The sequence below is a fragment of the Colossoma macropomum genome, unplaced genomic scaffold (assembly GCF_904425465.1).
Source record: "Colossoma macropomum unplaced genomic scaffold, Colossoma_macropomum, whole genome shotgun sequence".
Lineage (NCBI taxonomy): Eukaryota > Metazoa > Chordata > Actinopteri > Characiformes > Serrasalmidae > Colossoma > Colossoma macropomum.
The window spans coordinates 22,226,363-22,241,025 of record NW_023494805.1 but is presented as its reverse complement, the minus strand read 5'-3'; the positions used below and the strand labels follow the sequence as shown (position 1 = coordinate 22,241,025).

Below are 14,663 nucleotides of genomic sequence, written 5' to 3'. Positions count from 1 at the left end.
TATTTATTTTTTGGACTCCAGTTTTGAAACCCCTGTTTTTCACTTTTTTGCCTTGACCTTTTACTTCCATATGCATGTGAATGGAAGGATATTGTGGTGGAGACTTCTGTGTAATGCTTACTTGTTTCCTGCTTTTTTTTAGACTGAAAAACGAAAAAATTTCTATAGCTGCTTTGACTTGTCCCTGACCTTCGCACAGTACTGTGTTCTCGTTTCACAATCATTACAAGAATTGCATCTGTACAAATATAAGTTGTAGAATTCAGTAATACAGGCTATGCCATATTATATATCGATCTCATTCTGTACTCCCTATCAGGATGGCTCAATGGCTAAATTACCTATTTAACCTGTATAAACAAAAAAAGGAACATGACTGAATTACTAAGCTTCCCCCCAGATTTTCCAGTTATACACCATTTCCAATTTTTCCATTTCCGTTTTTTTTTTTAGCTTGTATTATGTTTTTAAAGAACATTACCTTTCGCTCTAGAAATTGAAACATTTTGGTTAACTTTACAAATGCATGAGACATAAGGTGAAAATCCCTTTAATAAAACTCATGAAATTCAGTGTAACAAAGGAAAAACACTAACTAAAAGCAAGTTGATAACATTTACAACCACAAAGAAAACAAAAACTGTACAACCCTAATGTTGGATTCACTGCTCATTTTCCTTTACTCAGATTTTTGTTTAATTCATTAGTTTTAATAAGGGGAAATTTTTGTGACAAAAACGGTTCACTGTATGTGTTTGTAATACCGCAGAGTAACCATCGCACACGGATGTATGAATAATAATCTTGGCTGGTTCTTGGGTGTATTCTCCTCCACCGCTGTGCCAGAATGAGGACCGTTATTTGTACAGGATGTCGTAGTGGCCTGGTCGATAGAGGAGGAAGATGCGTGGTTCGCTGCCCTCTGGAAAGACGTGGTGGTTAACCGTGCCTCCCTCTCCTCGGTCCATGTACTCCACCAGTATAGACACATTTAATGCCTGTGCTAAGGCAATGATGTGGATGTGGTCACTCTCTTTGGACATTGGCTCCACCTCCTACAAAGCAGAACACGGACATTTAGGCATTAGTTTTTCAGCTAGTTTTAACACTCAGCTTCTCATGCTTTGGATAAATTCTCAAATATTATATTTCTAGGCTTCTGCTGAGTTTTTGTCCTTAAAGCGAGAGTTCAGCATTATTAAATATATACATTTTCCCCCTTACCCCATAAGTCATGTTTGGCATACAAAATTTGCCTCTTTATACTGCTTTTACACAAGAAGTGACAGGGCACGCCTACACTGCTCCACCATGCTTGCTATTTCACACCATATGTGATTCACAATGAACTGAAGAGCATTTTCTGTCCACATTTGTCCTTTCCAGTAATGTAATGAATAAGTTACTACAACCTGCAGACGTCTTTATTCCATTCACAAATGAAATGCATTTTATGTAGACAACATTTGAGCGTAGCTGTTAGCTATTAACCGTAGCTATTAACTATAGAGGATGTGTATACTTGTTTTCAGAAAATCAACAAAACATGTAATTTGACCAATTTGAACAGTCACTTTTGCACGTGACTGGCTGTTTCATTATGGGCCCAGACTGCATAATATAGCAAGAAGTTTTATAATGTTTCTAACTAGAAACCACCAACATACCACATGTGGCAACCATCCAAAACAGACACAAAGCATATTTCTGAGATACGCGTTCTGCCACAGTGCCGCATGATGCACATGGCTGGTGTGGAAGGCTACATTAATTAACACAGGCGCATCAGTGTCTGGTGTAAAGTGAGCTTTATATTTGCACTGTGAGGTTAGTGTAGTTAACAAGTAATGGAAGCTTATAAGGTATAACCATCAATTAGCACAGTGCAAACCGCTTGTCTCAAAAGGTGTCAGCTGTTAACTAATCTCAAGCAGATTCGTTTTATTTCTGACACTGTATGACATACAGTTACCTACAAGAAATTTAGAAAACAGGGACAATATTGTACATTTTTTTGGCCAATCACTTCAAATCCTCAAAAGTCTCTTCTTACCTGCTGGCAGAATTCTTTGACGGATCGTCCTCCCTCTATGAAGTGTTGAAAAAAGGTGTGCTCTCTCTGCAGGTAGCCTGAAGTAAGCAGCCTCAGATATACCACCACATAATCAGACACACTCTGGTCATTAAAGGAGCTCAGCAGCTCCCCGAGAGCTGGCTGCTTTTCACACAGCTCAATCAGGTCCATGAACTAATGAAGAAAGAGCACAACAATACGCATGAACAGTACTGACAACTAACAAACACACATTTACGGAATTAAAAATGTTTGTTTAAACACAACAGCAGGAACTCGTCTTATCGTTCCAACTCACTGTGTTATGAAAGTCTTCAATAGTGAACTCGGTGAAGCCCTGGTTCACAAGGTCCAGTTTGCTTTTTGCTGCCACTGCTTTAAACCTACACCCAGGGGAAATCAGTAACACACAGACAACTTCACTACAACACTGCAACAACTTCACTAATATGGGAAGTAACCAAACTACCTAAATCTTTCCAGCCAGGTGCTGAATAATATTTGAAAGACATCAACTTCTTATTTTGACTTGAGTTAATATACATAAGCAAAGTTATCATCAAAATTAACTTAGCCCTGAAAAAACTCTGACACCTCATCTAATTTTTTCTCACTGATACTGTTAATTTTCAGTTCCTTTCAAGTCCATCTTCTTAGGTCATGTCCCTGGTCATCTTAAGCACCGATTCGTCATACAATTTAAAAGGCAAATTTCATATTTTTCCCATCATCTTTGATTAAAGCATAATGACATTTTCCTGCCTTTAAAATGTCTTGTAAATTCTGATTATGTCGCTGTGCACCAGTAGACGGGGAAAAAGGATATTAACCAATAATACCATGTTTCACCTCCCCCTCCAACCATCCCCATCTTTCATCAAGCAAAACAAATTCTGCTACCTCAGAGACCCTCCCTTATACCACATTTCACATTGAAATACATCACACTACAGAAGGACGTGCAGAATGATTCACGTGGACTTAAAACAGCAATTGGCTAATACTCTGGGTACATTTTACAACACTCAGCTTCATATTCATCAGTGTTTTCCTTGGTATGAAGACTAAATTGTGCTTAAACAATGATTTGACAATTTTCTTGTCCAAACTATTATTAAAAGCACATAATGAAACTCTTTCGGGCCAAAGGTGGTTTAAACAGCTGAACGGTTTGAGTGCTGATGAGTGCTGACATCACAACAAGAGGATAAAATGCAGTGTGTAGTAGTGTGTCATTATTCCCATGGTAGTTCTGTCCACAAACATTAATGTGAAATATTGTTTTGCTTGTAATAAATCTGGCTAGTCCTTGGTATGTTAAGTTAGTGCAAACCAAAGAAAGAAAGCATGCTCATTTGTAAGACATTCTGAAAAGCTAGGAGTCCCCAAACCTTTTACACAGAGTGTACATTTCCTGCTATTGCCCAGTCCAGTTCACATCATTAGCCAGAAAGATGGCAAAAAAAGTGATGAGACACTGTATTAAACTACCAAACAAAACCCAGGCTTTACTTTTGTAGCTCTTTGCTGTCGTCCAGTAGTGACTCCAAATGTGAGAAGCCGAAAGCTCTGTAGAAACAGTTTCCATCAGGTCGCGTCTTCCGAATGTATGAATATTTTTTGTGAAGGTCCTGCAGAAAGTACATCAGTTAAACAAAAGTAATGATTATGTTAATCCTTAATTTTTTATTAGCTACTTAAAGATTTGATGAACTCAAGTAAAGCAATGAAATACATTTAAAACATTTTTTAAAAAGGTATAAATGTATCTCTGCTCAAAAGATCTTAACCTTAATCTTGAGTTGATAGATGGTGTCTTCTTCTGCATACTCTTTCTGTAGCACAGACAGATCCTGTCTGTCTGACACTAAAGGGTTGCTGGTGGCTATCTGTTCAAACAAAGACAGCAAATATACGTTTCTATACAACAGCGTACATGCTCATAATTAACGCAAGGGGAAAAGGGTAAATATTAGAATCTATTCACACATTCAGCATACAATATTCACTCAACAGTTGTGTGTCAGTAGAACCACAGATACCATCATAACTCTGAAAGAGCTACACTTTCTTGTGGCTAAAACACACTCAACACCACAATCCACAAATCTTCACCTGTGGTATGTGTAAATGCAAAAGCCAAAATTGAATATTGAACCATCATAACTTACTTCCTGCTGAATTCGGTCTTGCTGTGCCATGATGGCTTCGTCATAGGCAAGGCAATTCACGCCTACAAAAAAAAATAAAAAAATTAGACATCTCGGTGAACATTATAATGACCATAATCTGAGTCACTTGGGGAAAAAAAAAATTCTGTAGCAAAGACAAAAAACGTCTGGAAAAAAACTGATGTACTGATGTATTTCAGCAACACATATGAATATGAATCAGTATGGCCTCTGTAGCAGTCCCATGCTGCAGTTTATCCAATCCGATGAATTTACGAAAAAACGACTATGACCAAAGGCAACGCATTAGAACAAAGACTAGAGCTAGATATCAGGTCAGAAAGCCAATAACTTTACATATCTTCAAGAATTGTAAATTTTATTTACTATTTCTGGTCTGAGAAGTAAAGCCACAACAAGAATTATTAAAATAAAAAACAAAATAGCAAAAAAATCTGTTCTGATGATGACAATAAACCCAGACCTTAACATGAAAGGTCCACAAGAGTGATTGTCCATTCCCTGACCCCACAAGCACACAAAATTGTCATTAAAAATAGCCTTTATTGTTTATTTTAATTATTTATTTTACTTCACTTTTTTAAACAAACAACAGCCAATTGCCGTTCAATTTTACAATGCTCATTATCAAAGTATGTTAAAAATAGAACCATCTATGAAAATATATTTTATGTGTGTTTTATTTTTATGTGCTTTATTTTATTAGTAGTCACCATTTACTTTCGTCCGTTTATCCAGATTTTTCTTAGTAAGAAATCGGATGCAACTGGACCATTGCAACCATTGCAAGTTTGGATCAGAGACCCTCCATAACACCATGTTTCCCTTGGAAACACATCACAATTTAAAAGGAAAACGAGTAATGATTTTTAATTCATGCTGACAGCCAATAAATGAGCTGCTTTCTCAAAATGAAGAGTGTAAAGGATAGACACAGCATTGATATTACTCAAACTGCACCAATGCACATATGCTATATGTCCAAAACTTTGTAAACATTTGTTGAAATTTGCAGAAATTTCTCATCCAACGTCTCTTCTGAAATCAACAGGGAGCTTAATAGGGTATTAATAGAGAGTCTGTCCCCCTTTGCTGCAGTAACAGCCTCTACTTTTCTAGAAAGGCTTTACACTAGATGCTGGAACATTGCTGCGAGGATTTGACTGCATTCAGTCACAAGAGCATTGGTGAGGTCAGGTTCTGATGTTGGATGATTAGTTCTGGATCACAAACACCCCTCCAACCCAGCCCAAAGATATTGGATATTGGAGTTCCATTACCTCAGCGAATGCATTTCCACTACTCCACAGTCCAGTGCTGGGGGGCTTTATATCCCTCCAAAATAGTCCCAGAAGTGTTTTTCCAGATTGACCACTATTTTGCTATTATCAACATTACATATAAAAACTCAGGAGAGACGTACAGGATCACTGGTGGTTTTGGATAGTAAATAAAATGGGTATATCTGTGTTGTAGACAACCCCTGGTTCCCATCACCACCAGAAATCCAAGTCTTAAAGTTTCTCAACAATTAACCATTTCACATCAAACCACTCTAGATGATATTGTTTAAATGAAGCAGAATTTATAAAATGGTCAAATTTCCCTTTAAGTCTTGAATACTTGAACTGATCGTGTCTGAGCTATGGCTGTATTGTCCATTTTTGGTCATTTCGTCCTCTTTTCCTGACTAAAATGGCTCTAAAGTAATGACTGCCAAGGTTTCTTTAGTGACATAACTGGGGAAAAGCTCCAGCTATTAGCTAACTACATAAGTTTACTCGAGTCAGCAAAGAGGAAGCCTAGCAAACCACAACACAAGCTCACCGGCAGTTCGAAAAATGGTTTATAAATGAAAAAATGTGAAATAGATGTCGTCGGCCTCCAAGCTGGGATTTACAATCACATGAAGGCATCGCTGCGCTGTCTGTGTGTCTGAGGCAGCAGAGCGGCCGCTGCTTTATTTACACTGAGGTTTCTGAGGCGCCTGACAGCCGAGACGAGCCGGGTCAGTGTGAAAAACTCAGCTGAGAACATCACTGACTGACATACTGAAATCTTCCCTACATCTCAGCGTCTCTATCTGCTTTCTCTGTGTGCAGGCTGAGGAGCTGTGGCCTCCCTCCTTCCTCTCTTTCTTTCTTCCTCCTGATGTTGCAGCTCGGCCCAGACAGACACAGAGGCAGGGTTTTTTTTCTGAAGCAGGTCTCGAAGTAGAAAAGAAACAGAGCTGGAAACACGGGACCTACAGCACGTACGTGCAGCACCGTGTCAAGGGAAAATGTTTCGTTTTTAACACACACCGCTGCGCTCACTCACCCTCCATCTCTCCCTGGGATGTTTCCTGCTGCTCGTCCGCCATCTTGGACTGGGGTTGTGTTTCCCCCTCCCTCCGTGAACCTTTCAGCACTGCCGGGTCAGCTCCGCACTGCAGCGCTCCGCACTGCAGTCTGAAGGGTTCTGTCCTTCTAGATCAGCTCGGTTCTCCAGACCTTTAAAAATGCTGAGAATACTCAGGCTGTCGCTGTCTTTGAGGGGTTTTCGCAAGGGGGCAGCGCGGCGCTGGCATCATACTAGTCTGACAAGTTAGTTGAGAGTTCTGTTTCCTCGTTTCATACATGTGGTGGTAATGTGACCTAGAGAACATAAGGTGATTCGTACGGATTAATTTTAATAAGACGTGGCCACGAATTAATAATAATATATTGAGGTCACAAATTAACATTGTCGTGGCCTCAATATTAATTTTTGGCCACGAGAAATTAACTTGTGGCCTCGATATATTAATTCGTGGCCACGCGTTTACGAAAAAGTAATCACCACGTTACCTTGGGGGCATCTTAGATTCTAAGTCCAGCCCTGATTCTTCACTTCTTGACCTTGATTGAAAGATTGCTGATCTGTTGTACGTTTCCCTCACAGGATCTTCAGTAGTGTTCAAAAGTTTGGGATCACCAATCATATTAATAACAGTAGTGTTGTTTTATTCAGCAACAACTAATACAGCATTGATTGAAATACTGTAATCTAGACACCATTTCAAGATGTTTCATTCAGTATAGAAAGTTTCTGGGAACACCATAAAATCATTAAATGATAGATAATGTAGTTCTTTATTTATAGTTATTTCTAGATGTTATCTGCATGAGATTTGTTTTGAGTTCTGGATGGTAATTTTATTATAACTTCATTTTCAGTGGTTTACATCTCTCTCAGTCCTTAAAGAGTCATCTAAAGCTGGACTTTATTCTTGAACATTTCTAGTTGAAAATTAGCTGAAAAGTATCAGCATCATAATAAAACCACTGCATACATTTATTTGGTCCCAAACCTTTGGACATGAGTGTAAATTGATACTAGAGGAAACTAGGATTTCAACAGTGCTGTGTAATACTTTTATAATAATCTGTAATGTTTTCTCCTGTAATATTCCTGTAATATTGTTTTATAGTAGAACTCGTGTAGCATCCTGTTAACTACAGTAATTGTCTGAATTTGCTATACAATTTGTAGATGTAGTATTAGATCTTTTCCATAGGGGATAGTGGGACTTAGACTGCCAAGACAGCAGTAATCAGACTTTTTTTTTATATACAATTGCATTAGAACCTATTCTGGATTATCAACTGTGAACATAAAGCCAAACTTATGAAAAATGTACCGTGTGTTGTTTTTCATAGGCTTTGGCATATTTTGTACATCCAAAGGCAACTTGGTGTGTAAATTTCAAATATGGATGGAATTATAATATTGACCGACATTAGACATCTCAGGTGATATCACATAAATACATTAATTCAATGAGGGTGACAATTTTTATTTATTTATTTTTTTTACAAGAGGGATGGCACCCCCTTACATCCCTGCTCAAATTTAACTGTGAGTTACGTTAGTACAGTGGTTCCCACTGGTCCTGGAGTAGCCCCTGTCCTGCACATTCTGGTGTTTTCCTTGACTCCAGCACACTTGTTAAAACCAATTAGCTAACCAACAAGCCCTATGTTAGTTTCTAGAACAGGGTTTACACCAAAACGTGCATGGCAGGGTGTAGTCCAAGACCACGGTTGTGAATCTATGCAGTGTTGGAAGCATGCCCATTAAGTAAATATATCTTGTGTATCCACAGATGACCTCATTGAAAACATGGACAAGAAAGCCACATGGGACAGATTTTACACAGAAAATAGCAAGGGAACATTCAAGAATTTTGAGTGGTTCTTTGGCTTTCATGCAATCAAAGACTGCATCCTGCCTCTGCTGCAGACTGCGTCCACTACTGATGCACCATTACATGTTCTGGATATTGGTTGTGGGACATCAGCACTGGGACCCTGTATCTATAGACACTCAGAATGTGCTGTGAAGATCACATGTGCTGATATCTCCCCAGTGGCAGTGCGACTGATGCAGGAGCATGCACAAAACATGCCAGTACAACCCTGCAACCCATCCTCCATCCTGGTGTTCCAAGAATTGGACTGCACAGAACTAGAAAGACACTTTGGGCCAAAGAGCCTGGCTTTAATAGTGGACAAAGGGACGACAGATGCATTGGTGAGGTCTAAGAAAGGGCAAGAGAAGGCTGGTCAGATCATAAGGCAATGTCTGAAGGTGCTGAGACCCTCAGGGAACCTACTGCAGTTCTCAGATGAGGATCCTGATGCCAGGCTCCTTTGGTTGGAGAAAGAGAGTCGAGGCTCAGAGGTGGCAGCTGAAGTAGGAGTAAATGAAATTGGAGAGATCAGAGGGGTCACTTATTTCTGTTATCAGATATCCCCTCGTATACCCCAACTCTGACACTGAATATTCCTGTATGTCACTTCAGCTACCACATTTTTTTGTCTTATCATTTTGGTTTCTTTCATTAAACATTTTTGCAAATTATATACCTGTAGAAGAGTGTCAATGTTTTGAGGCCATTGCTTAAACATCTGTAGATGGATTACAGGTGGACTGCCATGATTGTACAGATAAGACTTTATTGTAATTTGCATAAGTGCCATGATTAAAAAACACAACAAGAAAAAAGCCCTGAGGCCAAAGCCAAGCTAACTCAATACAATACTGTAGCAAGCACCAAAAGAGCCAGTATTGTATTCACAGAGGCAGGACACTGGTTGGGAGTGGCATGGCATCTTAAAAAAAATACATGGAACATCAAGAAATTGTAGACAGTGCAAATGAACTATGGTGTCCACTTAAAATAACACCAATAAAAGCCTGGTTTGATTAAGAACTATAGTCCACACAAAACAGGAAAACAACTTTTAAAAAGGCAAATAAAGCACATTTTGGGATACCACAGTGCCACACATTAGAAAAAGAAAAAAATTGTTATGGTCCTTGACGGCTTACTTCAAACAAAAGAACAAAAGATTTGCACGCACTGTTGCATCCTGCAAACATTTATAACTAGTAAAATCCTGAGGGTTTTTGTGGGAGACATCAAACCCACCATGTTTCACCCCTAAACAAATTAGATGTCTGTTTTTAGTATTTGCAGGGACGGTTTGGTTTCTGGCGAGTGTACGGGTTGTACTGACGCTTTGTGTGCTTCTGCTTCATCACAAAGTTGTTTGCTGTACAGGAGGGGGCAGCAGAAACAGGTTTTCCACTAGAAGAAGGCAAGGTGCTGTAGTTGCCACCTTGAACCCAAAAAAGATAAAAGGTATGTTAATATGACAAACCTAGGGAATGTAACACATTACCATAAACATCCTTGAAGTCAGTTAAAATATAATACAAGGTTAGTGATGGTAGATGCTATAAATATTCCACTTACCGTTGTGAGCGGTGTTGTTTTGCTCAACGTTCCCAAAGCTGAAGTACCCAGCACCAAACTGCGGGAGTGTAGTTATTCCATCTTCATAGAAATCAGGCCCATAGCCATCATACTTCTGTCCTTGTTGCCAGACTGGCCCTGAGAAAATACATTAAAGAAGTTGTTTGTAAACACTTATGTAGCCCCTTTATTAATTTTTAATGAAGCGAGGCCCCAAATTTAAAAATTGAGGCCACGAGTTAAGTTTCTTGCTCCCACAAATTAATATATTGTGGTTGAGCTTGTGGCCTTGATATATTAAATTGTGGCTACACATTATGAGAAAAAAAAAAAACACCACCATGTCACCTTAAGGCACATGTGTCAAGCTCCAGTCCTTGTGGGGGCAAAAATACCTCAGACTTCAGCATAGTGCCTCATTAAATAAACCAAATTCAGCTATTATCTAAATAACAAGGCCTTCACGAACTAAATTCAGAGTGTTAGATGAGGGTTAGTGCTGATCTCCACAGCACTTTGGCCCAGAAGGTCCCCAGGCTGACATGCCTGCCTTAAGGGCTCCATAAATACTAGTTTTTAAAAAACCTTTTAAAAACTGAAGCTTATTCAAATTTTGGCTTAATCGTTGTAAAATCTGGTTAACAATTTTTATACAGAATTAATTTAACATTTTTACATCATTATTGATTATGTTTAGTTGATTGCAACCTGTGTAGCTGAAGGCACTGAACGCCATGTAAAGGTTACTATACCCCCTGCCATCATATGGCCCTGCTTTAAAAAAAAGGCAAACATTATTCAAGAAGCACCTCTGACAAACTCCTTGCACCAGCAAAATATCATAAGTCTTGTTTATCTGCAACCACTCAACTTTTTCAGACGTCCCACTGGTACTCTGTAGGTTTTGCTAGAACCTGAACTTGTCCAGGTTTTAACAACATATGTTCAGTAAAAAAGGAGACCAACTTTATTAACAGTGTACAGTAACCCAAATAAATAATAACAAGGGAAACAATGGAGTGAGCACTTTACCTCCATTATAGCCAGAATCTGTCCAGGAGCATGATGGTCTGTAGTCACTTTGATATGAAGCCTGGGTGTAATTCAGCACAGCCATCTTATTCTGGTCTGTAAGATAAGGTTGCTGATGAAAATTGCTGATAAAAACACACACTACAAACTACTACTTTCAATTTACAAACTTTTCACAATCTGTTCTCTGAGTTGGCAGGCTGGTTATACACAGGAATGTGCTGCAGCTGCATTCCCTTACAAGGAACACAACATATGTAATACCGACATGCCAAGCACTAACCCAAAACATGTATTTTTCCTCCAGAGGAAGAGCAACCTCTGCAACATTTCCGACTACTTCAATTTGGCGTTTGTGGGCTGAGTATACACTCACTGGCCACTTCTTTATGTTCACCTACCTTTTATCTACATCACTTTCCATTTGATCATGTCTACTCAGCATGCACTTTGTGGATCTCCAATTAGAGACTGTAGTACATCTGACATGATAGAGACATGTTAGACTGTGTGGACTGCACTGTTACTGTAGTTTTTGAGAGCTTAGTGTCACTGCTGGACTAAGAACAGTCCACCAACCAAAAATACCCAGCCAACAGTATCCTATGGTCAGACATTGACCACCGATGAAGGACCAGAGGATGACCACAAACTGTGCAGAAACAGAGGAGTCATCATCTCTAACTGTATATCTACACAGTGGACCAATTTTACATCTACATGGTGGACTGACTTAAATACTCCAGCAACAATGCTGTGTCTCATCAAATCATACCAACACAACACACTAACATGCCTCTATTATGTCTGTGTCACTGCAGTGCTGAGAATGATCCACCACTGAAACAAGACCTGTTCTGTGGTTGTCCTGTGGGGGTTCTGACCATTGAAGAGCAGGGTAAAAGTGGACAAAGCATTCAGAGAAACAGATGGACTACAGCCTGTAATTGTAGAACAAATGAGGAAAGTGCACCTATATAATACATCAGTGGATCTAATAAAGTACTAATAGAAGTAGGTGAGTGTATGTGAAATTTGTATTCCAGGTTCACATCCTCTTTTCACATGGTAATACTTACTTAGAAAAGGTTTTTAAAAATATAAAGTTTTGTTTAACATACCTTTGGCAGTGTGGCTGGGCAGCTCTACGCCCCAGGCCTGAGCAGCATGGGCCAGCAGCAGGCACGTGATTTGACGATGTGCTATGGCATTCCAGTGAACCCCATCCTTCATGCGATGTTGGAGGCTGAATCGGAACGTGAAGTGCAAGTCTAGAACGTCCAGTCCGTAAGCATTTGCCAGCATAGCACCGTAGAAGTTTGCCTCGATTACATCAAAACGTAGTGTTGGGCCCACATACTCAATCTGAATTGAAAGATAAGAAAATACAATTATTATCTTACTAATCATAGAATTGTCAGTCGTCTGACTAAGGGACTATCCAAAGGTAACTTTAGATCAAGGGCAGAACCACTGTAAGTCCATGCTCCATGTTTTTCTATCAAACTGTGCTGGACTCTGAACGTCCAAAACCAGAACTGATGACCTCTGCTTAAGGACTTTTGTGACAAAGTTAAACAGAAGGGACCTGCCTCTGGTACAAGAAAGCCTCCTATGATCTTCTTGCCAAGAGGCATGGTCATGTTCCACATCACCAGGCTTTCCCTTGGCAGAACGGCCTTCAACTGTGCAAAGAACTTGTGCAGGTTCTCCTTGTACTCAGAGACCCACTTTCGGCTATATCTGAACACCAGAACGGAAGATAAGTTCAATACATACATAATGCAGTGATGATCAGACATTTACATCTAGAAGTCACATGGAACAAGAACAAAAGTAAGTAAGAAGCATTTTATCTTCTTTACAGGAGCAGTGGTTCTTGTCCTTTGGCAGCATTACATATAGGTGTACATGCTTTATTCCGTTACCTTGACACATCCCAAAGACAGGAGTTGACTATGACCACATCTGGTTTCAGCTCATGTTTGAAGTCAGCAAGGATGCTCTCCATGTAGCGGGAGAAGACCCGTGTGATGAAGTAGAACCGGACCAGGTGATGGTCTGTGCGGTACTGACGCACTTCTCTGTACTCTGTGCCGTTGGTCATGGGCCCTAGTCTTCCCCCCTCTACTAGGCAGTCCTGTTCAAAGGACAGCTCTCCCTGACAAGAGATCACAACGAAAAAATATCCAGCCTTTTAACTTAAAGCAGAAGCCCAAGCAGTCATACCATCACTCCTGCCCCAGGACAGTTATCACCCCTATGCGCTGACCTAATTTTATCATAGTTTGTATATCTTTGCAAAGCAAGAGTCTGCTCACCAGGTGACTAACAGGTAACTCTCTAGTAGGACTACAAGGTCTGTTCAAAACATTGCTTCAGTAACTGTAATAAAGTTAAATGAATCTGAATATCACAATCCATTTTTATTTGACTGCAAAATATAAACAGTTTTTGCCTACCGTAGAAAAACAACTAAAAGGTCTCAGAAACTGCCAGGGCCAAACCCTTTACGTTCCGAAATGTGTCAAGTTACTGGGTCTGTATACTTTTACAAATCCCAATATAGAGTTTGCTAATACATGAGTTGAACGGCATACCTTGCTTTTTAGCTGGGACAACGTCAGATGAGTATCTCTCTGTAAAAGTAACACCAAGTCTTTGTACACAGACCGCTGAACTAGAAGGGAAATCAAATGATGCACACTTCAGCCATCAACAGTACCTCCGTTATATAGATAGGTAGCTAACTTACTTTCATAAATGGGAACATTACGATTGTTAACTACTGGCTGTTTATACTTACTTGAATCTCCAAGTACAACAACAAATTTATTGTGGAGGAGCTGACTAGCCTGAAAAGGAGTCACATTCCTCATTACGGCCTCTCGCATCTTTTTATGCTAGCTGGTTAATTAGCTAGCTAGCAAGGCTGTATAAATGTGAAGTACCTGCTACAGTAGTAGAGAACTAAATAACTGAACCGAACCAAACCAAATCAAAAAGGGTACTGGTGAGTTATGTTGATTCAATGGCGTTAATGCTGTGCTATAGCCTGTCAAAACCGGATTTCCACGCCGCTCTGTTGGTGTTTTCAAACCGCCAGTTCAGAAGAGCGTCAGAAGGCGTTTCTCCTCGGTTGAGAACGTCGCAGGCTGCTAATGTCTTGGTGACTGTTGATGTTGACGGCGCACCATGTTTAAATAATTTGGTTGTTAGTTAGCCGTGGTGCCTGGAGGCTACATGAACCGATTCTCCTGCCGGCCTGTAAATTAGTAGCGTTCACGTGGACCGAGACCGATTCATCACTGAAATCTGCGACGACACGAAGTTGTATCTAACGTTAGATTGCTACCTCCAGGGGGCAGCCTTTCCCTCAGCGTCTTCAGCCTGATGGCTTGGTTTAGGTGTCTTAGAAGCTGTAACGGAGAAAAACTGTGGACTGTCAGTTGTTACTAACCTAATAGTTTTAGTACTAGGAGTATTGTTTTATGGGGTCATTTAGGCCGACAAATTATCCTACCAATAGTTTTAATGCTGCGAATATTGACAAAGTAGATCGACAGATATAATCTATAAAAAT

At 39.8% G+C, this 14,663-nt stretch overlaps 3 protein-coding genes across 3 annotated transcripts; 1 reads left to right on the top strand and 2 right to left on the bottom strand.

Moving 5' to 3' along the window:
• Positions 1-707: 707 nt before the first annotated feature.
• otub1b (OTU deubiquitinase, ubiquitin aldehyde binding 1b) lies at positions 708-6,702 on the bottom strand. The gene is made up of 7 exons (XM_036596118.1): positions 6,586-6,702; positions 4,246-4,307; positions 3,865-3,963; positions 3,587-3,705; positions 2,373-2,457; positions 2,054-2,248; positions 708-1,055 (listed from the first exon to the last, which is right to left on the bottom strand). Exons 1-7 carry the CDS (start codon positions 6,626-6,628, stop codon positions 858-860), a joined length of 801 nt encoding a protein of 266 aa, XP_036452011.1. The 5' UTR covers positions 6,629-6,702; the 3' UTR covers positions 708-857.
• Positions 6,667-9,152, top strand: cskmt (citrate synthase lysine methyltransferase). The gene is made up of 2 exons (XM_036596119.1): positions 6,667-6,851; positions 8,393-9,152. Exons 1-2 carry the CDS (start codon positions 6,767-6,769, stop codon positions 9,061-9,063), a joined length of 756 nt encoding a protein of 251 aa, XP_036452012.1. The 5' UTR covers positions 6,667-6,766; the 3' UTR covers positions 9,064-9,152.
• Positions 9,153-9,756: 604 nt separating this feature from the next.
• Positions 9,757-13,959, bottom strand: LOC118826442 (PC-esterase domain-containing protein 1A-like). The gene is made up of 9 exons (XM_036597415.1): positions 13,887-13,959; positions 13,681-13,760; positions 13,009-13,241; positions 12,673-12,823; positions 12,202-12,445; positions 11,081-11,176; positions 10,757-10,819; positions 10,049-10,186; positions 9,757-9,911 (listed from the first exon to the last, which is right to left on the bottom strand). Exons 1-9 carry the CDS (start codon positions 13,957-13,959, stop codon positions 9,757-9,759), a joined length of 1,233 nt encoding a protein of 410 aa, XP_036453308.1.
• Between the last annotated feature and the right edge of the window lie 704 nt (positions 13,960-14,663).

What these genes read in the sequence shown, in the direction of transcription:
- otub1b (XM_036596118.1), bottom strand. Translation starts at nt 6,628, where the DNA reads ATGGCGGACGAGCAGCAGGAAACATCCCAGGGAGAGATGGAGG. An exon ending in AAGACCGAATTCAGCAGGAA is followed by an intron (nt 3,964 to 4,245) that starts GTAAGTTATGAT and finishes TTGTTTGAACAG; the next exon opens with ATAGCCACCAGCAACCCTTT. An exon ending in GACAGCAAAGAGCTACAAAA is followed by an intron (nt 2,458 to 3,586) that starts GTAAAGCCTGGG and finishes CCCTGGGTGTAG; the next exon opens with GTTTAAAGCAGTGGCAGCAA.
- cskmt (XM_036596119.1), top strand. Translation starts at nt 6,767, where the DNA reads ATGCTGAGAATACTCAGGCTGTCGCTGTCTTTGAGGGGTTTTCGCAAG. An exon ending in GCATCATACTAGTCTGACAA is followed by an intron (nt 6,852 to 8,392) that starts GTTAGTTGAGAG and finishes GTGTATCCACAG; the next exon opens with ATGACCTCATTGAAAACATG.
- LOC118826442 (XM_036597415.1), bottom strand. Translation starts at nt 13,959, where the DNA reads ATGAGGAATGTGACTCCTTTTCAGGCTAGTCAGCTCCTCCACAATAAA. An exon ending in TGTCCCAGCTAAAAAGCAAG is followed by an intron (nt 13,242 to 13,680) that starts GTATGCCGTTCA and finishes ATCTCTTGTCAG; the next exon opens with GGAGAGCTGTCCTTTGAACA. An exon ending in CAGTGCCTTCAGCTACACAG is followed by an intron (nt 10,187 to 10,756) that starts GTTGCAATCAAC and finishes GTATTTTCTCAG; the next exon opens with GGCCAGTCTGGCAACAAGGA.